Here is a 14699-nt window from a genome sequence, read left to right on the forward strand (position 1 = left end):
GCGAGCTGCGGCTGGAGGCGGCGCTGGCGGCGCTGCAGGAGCAGCTGGTAAGGAGCGCGGGGCCCCGGGGCGGCTGGGGCGCGCGCGGCGGCGGGGGGCCGTGCCACCTGGTGGGGGAGCGCGGCGGGTAAGGGCTGTGCGACTGAGCGAAGGGCGCCCTTTGGGACCCCGGGGGACTGCGCTCGGTTCCAAATGACGCAGCCAAGCACCGGGATGAGGAGCCCGATTGTGAAAGGCGCCCTCGGCTGCGCCCGGGCTCTGCCTCCTTCCCCGCGCGGACGGACTCTGAGCGCGCATTGCTGTTTGTTTCACTTCCAGTGCTGCTCTGGCGAGAACGCCTGAGGTCGGTTTCCCCTGGCGGCGGGGGCTACGTGGGGTCAGACCCCGGATACCAGGCGTCCCTGCTGCGTAGGTTCGGGGACGACATAGCCAGCGTGCCGAGCGCACCCCAAATTGTCCCCGCATTGTGCTCAGGTTAAATGGGATCGCGTCGTTGAAAGAACACGTTGAGGAAAAAGCTTGTATCCCATGAAAGCGTCAACTTTAAATTGCAACCTGACCTGTGAAATGAGGCGTGTTCTCTGCAGCCCAGAGGCCGTAGGTAGAACCGGGGACGCTCTTAGGATTGCTTGGCCTTTGTGTCTTCTCCTTGGCCCCCTCCAAGTGCCAGCTCCTTTTTACAGGACTGAAGACACTCGTCCAGGTTTCAGTCCGCTGTATGCTTTCACTTCATCCCCTGGAAACAACTCGGAATTTTTCCAGTATTGCAGTATTTTTTTTTAAAGGAAAAACAGAAAGGCTGTATAGAAAAATTCCTATCTGATGGGAGTTAATTCCAGGACTCTTAAGTGGAATTTTCTTTATTTTATAATTAGAAATTCACATCTGTTCTGTGTAAAAGCTGCTTCCTTGACAAAGCAGCCTGGAAGGATCTGCACCCTCACTGTCAGCTTAGCTCAGGCAGGTGACGGACTTGTTAACCGTTCCTGGACTCAAGAATCCGGAAGTGCAGTGCCCTGAGATGCCTGCCAGGACTCCGGTGGGTGGGTCGGGGGTCGGTCGTCTTCCCGAATTGCAGATTGCAAAAACGAGGTGGCAAGATCGGAAAATCCTCGGCAGACCGGCCTCTGCCTCCGGAGCTGCGGCGGCACAGAGGGCAGGGGTGGGCTCTCAGGGCGGCCTGCTCTCCCGTGGCGCCCGCCGCGCTCGGCAAGCCGGTGGTCCCCGTGACCCGGAGCTCGGCGCACAGCGGCCACGGACGTGCAGGACGTGCAGGACGGTGTGCTGGAGTGTGGACCTGCTCCTCGCTGTCGGAGGGCAGCTGATGGTTAAGTAACACACAGATCAGCTTTGTGAGTCGTCAGCCTCCAGTTTCCAGTGCCCTTTGGAAGCGATCAAACAGGGCTGGGGTTTTTGTTTTATTTATTTATTTTTTTAACGTGGCCGCCAGGAGGAACACGCGGACTTTGTCTTCAGACGGTGCTTGGCATGGATTGCGTGATCAGAGAAGACCAATTGCTTTTGTGTGACATCAGCTCGGGGCTTAACGCTTTCACCTCTTTCTCGCAGGGAAAAAGGTAGGAGTATTAACCGGTGCCGTGATCAGAAGCCTGTTGTGCGCAGCGCAGTTGCAGGGAGACCTCACAGCTGGGGGCCAGGCCCACCCGGCGTGGACCCCGCGTCACCGTGCAGGCATGAGCGCAGGAAGGACGTTTATCTGACCCTCGGCGGTCTTGTCCAGCAGGGGTTCCCCGGGAAGCGTTGCTCGGGATTTGAACTGCCGTTAGGAACCCGGCAGGTCTGGCACGTTAACGTTTGCCAAAATGGCTGTACCTTTTTAATGGCGGCATCTAAAGTCTCCAAAGAGCGCGTGGTAGGTGCCTCGTGGTACTTGGGGAGCAAATAAAGGAACAACTTCTGTTGCTCTAACAGAAGAGAACACTTACCGTCCCCTCGTCTGCGTCTCTGATGCCCCGTGACCTCCGGTGCTCCGCGGCCAGGCCTGTGCTCATCTGTTCATATGTTCGGGGAGATTCCTCGTTCCCTGAGAAGTGGCTGCTGTCCCCATCTCCGCAGGGGTTAGGTGCCCCGCAGCGCCCACAGGGAAGGGGATGCCCCAGGGGAGGCTGGGAGCTCCAGCTGCCACCAGGAGGCGCTCCGGAGTCCGTGGGAGAGGTGCCCTCCGGTGGAAGCTGAAGAAAGGGTTCTGAGGACCCTGCAGTGAAATCTTTTCCGGAAGAATTTCCCAGTAGTTGACTTGGCTGGTCGTGACTTGTCCTAACAGAGGCAGCGTGCGATGATCCCTTTTCACTGGCGGGTTCTGGCATTGAATATACCACAAGAGCGCGCTGACTCTGCAGCTGTAAACATGATGTCTGGGATGTTCCCTGGACCCGCCATGCCTGCTTCATGCACTCACAGGGAAATGAACTTGCTCGAGGTCGCCGGTGAGGGCAGGGCATCCACAGGACCGTGCGCGGCTTTCGTCTCTTATCCGTGAGGCTGATGTGTGTGTGACCCTGGAGCCTTTGCTGTTGATCGACGGACCTCTTTTCAAGCTGGGTAGTGACGCGTCCCTGCCCACGGGGTGTGTGTGCTAGCCACGGAATTCCTGTGTGAAATCTTTCCTTCGCGCAGGCTCAGCTTTCAAGGAGAGAATAAAGGGGTTCTAGAGGCCATCGCTTGTCCTGAACTTGAGGGCAGGTCTCAGTTTTTACCCTTTGAATCTGCCTTAAAGGTTTGAGAAGACAACAGTGCTGAGTTGTGGATGGCAGGCAGGAGAAACAGGTGGGAACCAGGCCGTTCTCCCGCGGTTCACAAAGCAAGCATTTCAAAGGAAGGGATGAACCGAATATTTGTTTTTAATGGCGTTCCCTGGATGCAGTTGTCAGACTTTCTCATGGTCACAGAAAGCCTTGGCGGGAGGCTTGTCAAGATGCAGGTGCCCGGGTGTGGCCGAGAGTCTCAGGTGAGGGGGATGGGGGGATCCCAGGAACCTGCACTGATGCCCAGGTGATCCCCGTGCCCGGGGAACCGTGGCTGTGCTGTCCTCACCCCAGGCCCCCTTACACAGCTTTGGGGGACTCTGACACCATACTCTGCCCTGACGGCGAGCCCGAATGCTGGGGACAGGGCTGGGGAGGACGTGACCCCAGCGACTTGCGGGCTGCTCCGAAGAGAATCCGCGTGACTGCCACGGTCACGTTCACCCAGTGAGTTTGGAATGATGTTTTCCCTGTGGAAATACACAGGTGGAGATACTCTGCGGCTGGCTTGCCGTGGATTATGCTTTATCCTGGTCTCAGAAGGGACTTTTGACTCTTGGCACAAAGTTAGATGCCAAGTAGGAATTAATGAAAAGCTGAGCCATAAAAACCCCAGGTGAGGGAGGGACGGGGGAAGGGTTAAGGAGGACGGTGTAAATCCAGAATGGTGAAGCCCTGTAGACGTGCAGGGCCCTAAGGATGCGGTAAATCATCTGTGAATCCCCGGGACCCTGTGTGTCCGTGGCCTCTCGACATTAATCAGAAACCACCCGCTGAAGGCCTGGCTGGCCAAACATTAATCACAAAGCAGTGAATCTCAGCACAAGCACACAGGGGGGCCTTTTTTCTTTTCGGAAAGGGGTTCAGAGAGAGAGGAAGAAAGCCAACTGGGGCGTCCGGGGTGATCTCCTCCTTCAGAAGGATGAGAGCACGGTGATTTGGAAAAGAAGAGGTCAGGTCGATGCTGGTAAGCGTCCAGGTGTGACCTGACAGGGCGACGTGGTTGATTTCCCGTTGCCACTGACAGGAAAAGAAAAGTCATTTGCAGTAAAAATCTACACTAGCCCCTTTGCCCGATCTAGTATTCTTTACGTGAGAAGCCCATCTTTGCCTGGCTCTCTCTGCGACCGACGTTCACCTGGGTAATGCTTCCCTTTGGAAAAATAATCAAGGTAAGAAGCCAGGATGTTTAGGCTAGACCGGATGGTTCTGGGATTATCACGTTTTTGTTAAATTCAAGTCCGGTCTTTGCCGTGTTGTCTACTTACAGACCGTGTCGCGGCTGTGAGACTCTTGCTATAACACTTGGAGCTTGTTCTGAGAGCCCTGGTTTGGGTCCTGGCGGAAAGGGGAGCTCAGCACGGTGGCTCAGGACGCACCGGGGGCAGCATCAGGCCCTGGGCTTCTCACCCACTAAACCTCCCGGGGGCTGGGATTTGAACACTCTGTGCCCACGTGATTCCCTCGTCGGAAGCGCACATTACTGCCGCCTGCCTCTCCCTTGGACTGAGTTCTCACGGTATTGGGGTTGCTGGAATAATTCATTCCCCTGAGTCCCATAATTGGGGGCTCAGGGGAATTGTTCACTTTCTATATAAAAGTCTGAAGCACAATCATTTTCTCAAACAGGGCGAACCACGTAATTACATTCATTAATTATTTGCCTTAAACTTCCTTGTTGAGGAAAACAAGAAATTGGCACAGCAGACCTTGAAAACGGTGTTGTTTTATAATTGAAAGAAGGAAATCCGCGTTGGTTAAACGGTCAGTGCTCTGGGTGTCCCGCACGTACATTATCTACGTGTGCAAACATGTGTGAGTACGGACTATGAGTATTAACCACGTACACGTGTTACACGGGTGTTCCATAAATACACACACACAGGTGTGTGGCTGACGCTCATAATAACCCATTTTACGGCTGGGGAAGCTGAGGCCTGGAGGGGAGAGAGCCTCTGAAGGCAGGGCTAAGATGTGAGCCTCTAAACCAAGAAGATTTCAGGCAGATCTTGAGGCTCATTGAGTGCAGGCACTGTCCTCTCCCGCCGTGCCTCTGTCCCTGTCCCTGAGGGCTCTGTGAAGCCTGGAAGGACCTGTAAAATGGGGTGTGTGACACATGCGGAAGGGGGACTTTTTCTCTCTGGGGGGGCTTCCGGTCAGTTTCAAAAGTCAGAAGGTCACCCGGGGTCTGCTGGGTAAACGAATATGGCAGTGTGGGCACCAAACTCCAGGTCTGTTACCCGTGAGCGTGAGGAGGTAGCTTCTTGCGTAAAACTGAGGACAGCAGCACCCATATCCGTGGCGCGTGCCGGGTGCCGCTTTTAAAAATTTTTTTTTTTCAACGTTTATTTATTTTTGGGACAGAGAGAGACAGAGCATGAACGGGGGAGGGGCAGAGAGAGAGGGAGACACAGAATCTGAAACAGGCTCCAGGCTCTGAGCCATCAGCCCAGAGCCCGACGCGGGGCTCGAACTCACGGACCGCGAGATCGTGACCTGGCTGAAGTCGGACGCTTAACCGACTGCGCCACCCAGGCGCCCCCGGGTGCCGCTTTTTTAAAAAAAATTTTTAACGTTTATTTGAGAGACACAGAGAGAGTGTGCGCGTGCGTGGGGGGAGGGGCAGGGAGAGAGGGAGACAAAGAATCCTAAGCAGGCTCCAGGCTCCGAGCTGTCGGCACAGAGCCCGACACGGGGCTCGAACCCACGAACCGCGAGATCGTGATCTGAGCCCAAGTCATGGAGGCTCAACTGACTGAGCCACCCGGGCGTCCCAGGTGTGGTTTTGGATCCTGACTTTATGCGCATAGACTTTATCAGTCGGTCCTTATAAAGAAATGCCTAACTGGGAACTGCTGATTTTTTTAAGCCTGCCGTTGAGGGGGGACAGAGGTGTGAAGAGGGGAGGGTCGTGGACATTTTCCTCCGGTGACCAGAGAGCAGGGGACTGGCTCCGAGGGAGCGGTGTAAGCCGGATGCCCAGTGCAGACGTCGCGTGCGTGGGGCGCCGCGCTCGGCTTCTGTACTCGAGACAGTTTTCTCTCCCATGCTGTCCCTTCGTAGGCCCGTCTAAGACGCCAGGATGTCGGCCTAAAACCCCACCTGGAGCAGCCGGACGTGTGCAGACCCTGCGGCGAGGCGGCCGACAGTGACAGCCGGCCCAGCTCAGGTAGCCCGCACGCCCCCTTTCCGTCACCCCTCCTGGGCCCCGCCTGTGTCCTCAGCCCGCCCCCCGATGGCACGGTGCCCGAGCCGGGAGACCCCATTACCAAGGGCCCTTGAAGATGCCACACTTCTCTCCTGACACCTAAATGTGCTTCGGAACCCGGGAGAGTGTGCACGTGTGTGTTCACGGAGAGAGGGCCTAGCACGGGAAGCGCTGCTTCTGATGCAGGAAGGCTCGCCAGCCTCTCGCCTCTCCGGGCGGAGACGATTCAGGGTCTGCTCGGGCTGGGCTCGCGGGAGGTGGCGAAGAGCCGTTCCATCCACAGGCTCAAGCCTGTGTAACCGGTCACAGATGACGAGGAGCTGCCCGTGTCCCTTACTGTGAAGCTGCAGGGAAATCGTTCCGGAGCCATTGTCCAGGGCACATAATCCCATCTGTCTAGACGCTGGCTCGCGGGGCAGACCCAGGGGACCACGTCCAGCCCTGGATGCCGTCTCTTCCTGTTGTAAACTTGCACAACCACGGCCTGGCCTGGGTGTGCAGTGTGTTCGGCAGGTCCGGGCTGGGGGGGCCCCCGGTGGCCCCTTCTGATTGCCACCTGGGATGGACCCCACAGCGCGGGGGAGGGAGGGAGAAGGATGCCAGAGGCCTGCCCCGCAGGGGCCGGAGGTTAACGGTCACGGAACAGCCACTCGCCGAGGAGGGGGGCGAGTGGTGGGCGTGGGGGTTCCCACTGGCCTGCTCGCGGGGCAGCAGTGGACAGTCATGGGGAGCACTCCCGGGCATTCAGGAGTCCCCGGCCACCTTCCCCAGGTGCCTGCCTTGACGAGATCCCAAAGCCCCCCCAGCACAGGGGCGTCCTCGGGCAGGAAAGGGGCCGCCGCCCGGGGGAGCGCTGACCTCCTCCATCCACCCTGTCTAGGCTTCTACGAGCTGAGTGATGGTGGTTCCTGCTCCCTGTCGGCCTCCCGCACGTCCGTGAGCAGTGACCGCGTGTACTCCTTGGGCACTTTGCTGCCAGCTGACCCCACGGCCAGGCCCCGGTCAGCCGACGACACCACCGTGCATGGAGCCCCCCTGCCCACCTGTAGACCGCAGGCCACCGAGGAGGGCGAGTGCCGGCCCAGGCCTGTGTCTACAGGTAAAGGAGAGCCAGGAAGGCGGGAGGCCCCACTGTGGGGCGGGGGGTGGGGGGTGGGGGCAGTGGGGCGGGGGAGGGGGCGGCTGTTGCATCACTGAGCACTGAGCCGGAGCCCCGTCCGCGTCTGGCGCTGGGCTCGTCCCACAGGTGCCCCTCCGAAGTTTCTGCGGGCTTTTCTTGGTGTTTCGATAGACAGGAATCAAGGGCCCACTTCCGTTCGTTACAGCAAGTAACCTTGGCGTGACCAAAAGCGTTCTTTCTTATTACTTATGTGGACATCAGAAAGTTACTGTAAAAGTCCTTCCGGAACCTCACACAGCCTGATGGTGCGTCTCCGTAACTGGAGGGGGCTCAGGACCCAGAGCGACGCGGAGAGCGTTCATTTCCCACGTGGATGCCTCCCTCGCCCAGGCTCAAGGGAGAGTCTCCGTTTCCCTTCGGTCCGTCCCGAAAAGAAAAGGCTTCATCTTTGGGCCTTGTTAGCTTTGTAGGAGCAGACCCGGCCTAGCCGTGCCCGGTGGTCCTGGTGGACCTTTCCACGGTCTCCTCCCCGTCAGCGCCTATTTGGGGGGGGGGGGGTGGTCCGGAGCCCCCCGCGCGGTCACAGGCGCCCGTCTCTCTGGGCACCTGCAGACGCGGGGTGAAGGCTGAGTGCAGGCTCTGCCGTGCACCTGCGACGGGGAGGCCCTGGGAAGGGGGCGGAGCTAGTGGCCGGCGAGACCCTTCCCCAGGCCCCCAGGCCCACACGGGGCACTGCGCCGGCCTGCCGCCCGCCGGGCAGGAAGTGACATTGGGGCTGTGCTGGGTTCTCCCCGATTCACCTGTGTGCTCGTCCTTCTCATTCCCAGGTGATCTCGAAAGAGTCCTGCCGTCTGCGGTGGTGCCCCAGAAAGCCAGCACAGACCCCACATCCGCGACCCTCCTCTGCCACGGGATGGGGCTGCCAGCCCACGGGCCGGACCCCAAGTACCGGCGTGACCTGGTGTCCACGGGGGGCAGGGAGGTGTACCCGTACCCCAGCCCCCTGCACGCTGTAGCTCTGCAGAGCCCGCTCTTCGCTCTGCCCAGGGACGCCCTGCACGCCGACTCCCAGCCGCTCCCTAGGAAGCCCCCTCCCGGCCCCACAGGCCCGTCGATCCCGACAAGACCTGTCCTTGAGGCCAGCCCCGCTGCAGCCTATATAGACAGGCTACTGAGGCTGCGGGCCCGAGGGACCCCCGCGAGGAGCAGTGTGGGTGAGCAGGGGCCCCCATCCCCGCAGGCACTTGGTGGCCAGAGAGCAGACGGTCCAGACGGCCTAGAGAAGCTGGTGTGCACCCCCGGGAGAGCAGGAGCGGGCAGGCTGGCCCAGAGAGGGGACGCCAGCAGGGACCGCCTCGAGCAGCAGGGTGTGGGCACCCCGCGTCCCAGCAGCCTTCCAAAGGGGGGACCCAAGCCCTCCAGTGGCTGCGCCCGTGGGGACACCGTGCTGGGCTCCCCTCTGCCGAGGTGTGGGCGTGCCCAGGTGGCCGCCAGCAGTCAGGAGAGGACAGTCCTGTCGCCTGCCAGGAAGGCAGGAGGAGAGAACCCCGCTCTGACCCCCGAGGGGTGTGGCCGCCCCCCATTTGCTGTCAGCGGAGCTGCTCTCCTGGGGCTAAAAGCGGGCGCCCCCAGGACAAAGGCTGTGAAGATCAGGAGAGGGGCCAGTGACAAGGTCCTGAGGTTTGGGGGGCAACCGCCAGCGGGAGGTGCCCTCGCCACCCCCCAGCTGCCTCCCGAGTGGGGGGCCGGTCTCAGGAGGAGGCCCACGCCGGCCGGGGTGGCGCCCAGCCGGTCCTGCTCTGAGCCCAGACTCTACCCCGTGCCCTTCCTGGTGCCCCTGCTGGTGGCCCGACGGGAGGCCCGCGGGGGCCCCGCGCTGGCCTTGTTCCCCTCAGAAGCGGCTGCTGTGGCGGCCGGGGGAGAGGCACAGGAACAGCGCCGGTGGCTGTCCTCCGTGGAGGTCTCGGGCGGCCTGGGGCCCCACAGGCCGGCAGTGAGCAGAGGGGGCGGGCAGCGGCCCGTGTGCGTCCGGGCTAGGCCCAGGCTGCCCCCCCGGGCCCCCTGCGCCAGGAGCGAGTCAGAGGGCTCCGAGCACTCTGCCGAGGGTGCCTCCCTGCCTCCGTCCGCTGCCACCGAGACCAGCGAGGACGACAGGGCCAGCGACCACACTGCCAGCTGCTTTGGGGACAAGGAGTCCAGCAGCAGTGACTCAGAAGGCGGGGCCTGGCCTGGGGCGCGTCCCCCACAGCTCCCGCGGGCCCCAGCCGCCCGCAGGCCGCCCCTGCCTCCCGTGCCCAAAGTGTGCCGGATCAAGGCCTCCAAGGCCCTGAAGAGAAAGATCCGGAGGTTCCAGCCGGCGGCACTGAGGGTCATGACCATGGTGTGAGGCCCGCAGGAGACGGCCCGGGGCGTCCCCGCCCGCGCCAGGGAAGCTGTCCTGAGGAACCGCGATGACAGCACGCGACCAGCCCCAACAGGTGGACGGCCGACCAGAACTTGGGAAAAACCATAAGAAGACTAGCCAAAGCGTCTGTGGGTTTGTGGACGTTCATGTAACAGGCAGCTAGTTTCAGGATGTGGTTTAGAGATAAACATTTTAAAAAGCAACTGCATTTTTTTTTTAATTTTAATGTTTATTTAGCTAAAGTCGACCAGCGTGTGCGTGCGAGCAGGGGAGGGGCAGAGACAGAGGGGGACAGTGGAGCCCACGCCGGCTCTGAGCCGTCAGCACAGAGCCTGACAGGGGGCTTGAACTCACGACCATGAGGTCATGACCTGGGCAGCCCAGGTGCCCCAGTGACATCTCAGAACACAGAGGAGGGCCTAGGAGGGTGCCGAGGCGGTGCCGTGAGAGGTGCGGGGGCCGCTTCCTGCCGAATGTGGAGAACGCAGGCTGTTCCAAAAGAGAGTTCCAGGCACGTCTGTGAGTCCGGGTAGAATTCCCACTGTGCTTCCTGCAATCTGCTTCGTCACGGGTACGAGGGCCTCCCCAGCTTAAGATCTGCTCTGGTAGCTAAAGACTACGTCAAACAAACGCACCCGTGATGGGGTTTTATTGGAAAACGTGTTGCACAGGGTATCTTATAAGGACCGTCTGTCCACCGTGGGGCACAAGAGGTGGCAGGCGGGGCCCTGGAGATGGGGCACACAGTCTGAGGGTCCGGCACTCCCCTCCGTCTGGACGGCGTTCAGGGGTGTCCCCAGGCTCCCGTCCATCCGGGCGGCGTTCAGGGGTGTCCCCAGGCTCCCGTCCATCCGGGCGGCGTTCAGGGGGTGTCCCCAGGCTCCCCTCCATCCCGGTGGTGTTCAAGGGGTGTCCCCAGGCTCCCCTCCGTCCCGGTGGTGTTCAGGGGTGTCCCCAGGCTCCCGTCCATCCGGGCGGCATTCAGGGGGTGTCCCCAGGCTCCCCTCTGTCCCGGTGGTGTTCAGGGGGTGTCCCCAGGCTCCCCTCCGTCCCGGTGGTGTTCAGGGGGTGTCCCCAGGCTCCCCTCCGGCTCCCCTAGCAGCCCTTCCTAGGGAGACGGCCGAGGGCTCCACGTGCGTGGCGGGTTCTGCTCCGTCCTCATCACTGCCGTGCGAAAGGAGCGTTGCACGATTACAGGATTGGGTGCACGGTTCGGCGATCGGACACTCGTCTCCCGTCCTCCATGGGGCAGCCATCCTCGAGCCACGGGACGGGTTGGCCAGGCCGTGTGTCTCCCACCGGGACGCGTGGACTAGTGAGGAGGGGACACAGCGGGTTTGGGCCTCCCGGGGGGGCTTCAACGGAAGACAGGAGGCAAATTGAAGGAACAGAGGCCTTTTTGGGGGGCGTCAGGATTACAGCTCGAGAAAACGCAGAGGGCTGGGGGTCTGGGGAGGCTGGGGATATGGAGCGGAGGCTCATCCTGCAGTGAGCCGGAGGCTGACAGGTCCCGGGGTACCATCGGGGGTGGGCTGGCCCAGCACGTGGGGGGACTCAGGAGGGGAAATGAAGAAGGGCCGTCATGCAAGACCAGGCAGAGGCCACTCCGTCGGTGGTGCTACAGAAGGTGTGGTGGGGCAGAGACCCAGGGCAGGCAGGGCAGCGGGAGCCCCAGGACACAAGGACTCAGCGGGGAGGCTACAGGCCCGGGGAAGGGGGCGCCCCGGTGCCTGGGGCAGGGTGGGGGCACACCTGGGTCTCTGGTTGGCCGAGGTGCAAGCAGGGACAGAAATCAGGACAGCTGTCATTGTCACTGGAGCAGAGGCATTTGGGGCTGATTGTTAACAGAAATTACTTCAGCGCCTGAACTGTCACTGTGGACGACAGCTGACTTCTGGCCGGGCTTCCCCAGGGGCGGTCACAGGTGAGGGCTCGCTGTCCCGGCGGGTGGCTGCGGGTGGGAGCTCCGTCCGTCTGTCTGCGTGCACGGCCAGTCTGTGGGAAGCAGCGTTGTGTTCGGAAAGGCCCTTATGGGGCTGCGCTGACCTGGGGCCAAGACAGGACCCCGAGGAGGCTGAGGCGCGGCAGGTGCCGAGGGGGCGTGTGCATGCGTGACCAGATCCACCGCTGATGGCCGGCCGTGGTTTGGGGGTCCCCAGGCTCCTTCAGAGTCACCCACCCAACAGCAACACGCAATGAAAGGACACAAGGACACATCCAGTCACGCACTTGTCCCTGGAGACAACTCGGGGTTCTTACGGAAATAGAGTGTTCGAATCAGCGTCTTTATTTCCATCTGAAGATTCTTTTGTCCTTCTGTTCCATTTGTTTTCCCTCTTATTTCCGTCTTTACCTCTCCCCAGCCGTGACCTCCTAACCAAGGAGGAAGTTCACCACGGACGGAACAAACCTTACGTACTTTCACTGCATCTTCCTTAATTATTTCCCCCACGACCATCTCTTGTCCCGTTTGGGACACACATGAAAGTTTCAAATTTCGGCCCCTGTGCCGCCCTTCCCCTCCCAGGGGACAGGTCATGCTGGCCGAGTCTCATACCCGGGACAGTCTACCCTTTCTGCTTCCCCCACAACTCACTCCTCGCGGCTGCGCGTCCCAGAGCGGCCCTGAGCCGGCAGAGGACTGCAGGCAGAGGACTCCGCATGCGGCGGAGGGACCTCCTCTCTGCTGATCCACACGGCTCGGGAGAATTCTGCAGGCTGTCTGTGATGAATAATGTCGTCTTAATCCCTTGGTGATGCCTGGCGAGACACAGCTAATCTGCTTAAGTACGAGGCTCATCCTCCGTGGCCATGGATTTCCGCCCTTGCTTCAGTACATCTGGCTCCGACTGGCCATCGAGGAGGAAGAACTAGACGGTCAGCAGTTCCAGAAAGCCTGGCTCTCCCGGCGTGTTAGCTTTGGAGAGCACTTCCTACAGCGGCTCTGTGCGCTCCTCCTGGAGGCCGGCCTTCCAGCCCGCTGGGTGCCACCCCCACGTTTAATTAGCATCTGGGTGGTCCCACGGCCCCTGGAGAGCTGGCGTCCCCGCCTCCTTCACGACAGGCCACACCTGTTGCTCTCCGACCCCTTCCCTGGGTCCCCACTACCCGCCTTTGGAGCGGGTCGCACTGTGGGAACTTCCTTCAATGGCAGGTTTGTGTCTGCAGGGCGTTTATGACACGAGCGCATACAGGCCATGCCTCGCGGTAGCTGCCCAGGTGCGTTCGCGGGGTGACGATGTGTGCAGTCAGTTTGCCAGGGTGCACTCGGATACAGCTGTGTTTGTCTTCGAGATTCGCTCCACTCCGTAAATCGGAGATGTCCAACCTGGCAGTGATGTGTGACTGGCGTTGGGGGAAGCATCTCACCTCACGCGACACGAGTCGCAAACTCCAGGTAAGGAGAGCAGGAGTTCCTGGAGTCGAATTTCATTTAAATTTTACTTCTGTTTAGTTACTTCCTGTCAAATATCTTTTTAATTTGCCAAAGTTCACACTGCAAAACAGTGGGCATTTTAGGATCGGGGGGTCTGGCAGATGGACAGAATTTGTTTGTATTTAAACGTGTTTGGTCAGGAGCTATCGTAAGTTCACCGCCAAAAGATCGTAGAGGCGACGAGGTGAACTGATAGGGATCCGTAAAAGAAAAGTCACTTCCTCGCAAAGTGTCTCCAGGACGAATCCCACCAGGGCCATGGAAATCCAAACCAGCCCCTTGATTGGCCGAGGAAGCTGAGATATGTTAGAAACCCATTTAACACGAAGACTGTACTTATACGTATAATTTAGGGGAAACAATAGTTTATCAAAGGATTGTCAGAGGCCCACGGCCGGAGGATGTCGACTATTTGTGTTAAGAGAGGTATTAATTAACTCTGAGATTTGCAGCGCAGTCGGCAATGGCTGCTGTTTATCATCTACTATTTATTTTTAACAAGTATCTATGATGAGTAGTTAATGTTCACTTAGCACACTTTACGAAGTGTTTCCGCTTTTAATCTGCGGCTCCGGTCACTTCTGCCGGGTACATACAGTGGACAGTCCTCTCTACTCTGTATTTGAAAGTGAAAGACACTAACCGGAAAATTGCCAAGCGGCTGGGAAGCGTGCACACCTGTCTGAAGTTACAGGGAGCACCGCGGACTGAGCCCGCTTGCCCGTGGTCCCCGCTCACAGCGCCTCGGGACGTCGGCAAGGCAGATGCGGGCCCCCGAGCACGTCGGCAGCACCAGAGCGTGGAAGGCTCTGGTCTCAGGAAGAAGCTGGGGTCTGAGCCGAGCTCTGCAGTGAGGCCTGCCCCGTTTCTGCCCTCCCGAACGGATTTCGGTTGTAGCACAGCGCTTAGACCCTTCCTCGGTTGTTATAACAAACCCGGTGTGCCAGCGTCAGGCCTTGCGCTACCCCCGAACGCTGAAAGTTGGGCTCCGAGTGTGGGTGCTGGATCTCTCGGTTTCTGTTCGTTCATCGCCTTTTTCCTATTTAAAAACATTTTAAATTTAGAAGTGTTTCAAACCTGCAAAAAAATGCAAAACTCGCGTATCAGTCCCTCTTGTTCTCGCCAACTGAATCTGACACAGGTTAACGTGTTGGCGGTTTTTCCTTCCTTCTCACTCACTGACGCTGACACCAGCCCATCACCATGGAGATCCCTTAGCACAGCTCAGTGCCTTCTGCAGGGGCCCACGCACACCCACGCCCAGCGATGCGACACCGCGCCCGGTCCTGCGCTGCTCCCTGCCGACCGCGCCCAGATTGCTCTGTCCCCTCCCGTAATGAGGGGCATCTAATGGGCCAGAGCCATCTCAGCATCTTTCCGTCTTCTCGCCCGGGTGGGCAAGAACTTCTTCTCTTTACAGACATCACCACGTCCTCCCAGGTGGGACCTGAGCTCTTGTAGTGGCTTCAGGGGGGCTCCACACACAGATCATGTCACTGCTCTGGAGGTTGGAGTCCAGAACGGGTCTCCCCCTCTTCAGGTGGCCCAGGGCAGGGCCGCCCCCCTGCCTTTCCAGCTTCCTGGGCTGCAGGTGGTCCCTGGTCCTGTCCTCGGTCCACACAGCCAGCCCCGTAGGGCTGAGTCCTTCTCTCTGCCGTCTCTCTAGTGTTGTCTCTTCTGCCCCTTCTTGCATGCCTGTGGATCCCTGTGATGACATTGGCCCAGCCCGTAATCCAGGATAATCTCGCCATCTCAGGCCAGCTGAG

The 14699-nt window shown here is 59.8% G+C and overlaps 1 protein-coding gene across 1 annotated transcript in view; it reads left to right on the forward strand.

The window, feature by feature from the left end:
• DACT2 (dishevelled binding antagonist of beta catenin 2) overlaps positions 1–9700 on the forward strand; it is a 10493-nt gene extending 793 nt beyond the window's left edge. The window contains exons 2-6 of the mRNA XM_040449245.1: positions 6–47; positions 1570–1577; positions 5829–5934; positions 6854–7072; positions 7921–9700. Of these exons, the coding sequence (XP_040305179.1) occupies positions 6–47; positions 1570–1577; positions 5829–5934; positions 6854–7072; positions 7921–9479 (1934 nt within the window). The 3' untranslated portion in view covers positions 9480–9700. The remainder of the gene's footprint in view (positions 1–5; positions 48–1569; positions 1578–5828; positions 5935–6853; positions 7073–7920) is intronic.
• Positions 9701–14699: the final 4999 nt, after the last annotated feature.

The sequence above is a fragment of the Herpailurus yagouaroundi genome, unplaced genomic scaffold (assembly GCF_014898765.1).
Source record: "Herpailurus yagouaroundi ecotype Mexico unplaced genomic scaffold, PumYag 198, whole genome shotgun sequence".
NCBI classification, from domain to species: Eukaryota; Metazoa; Chordata; class Mammalia; order Carnivora; family Felidae; genus Herpailurus; species Herpailurus yagouaroundi.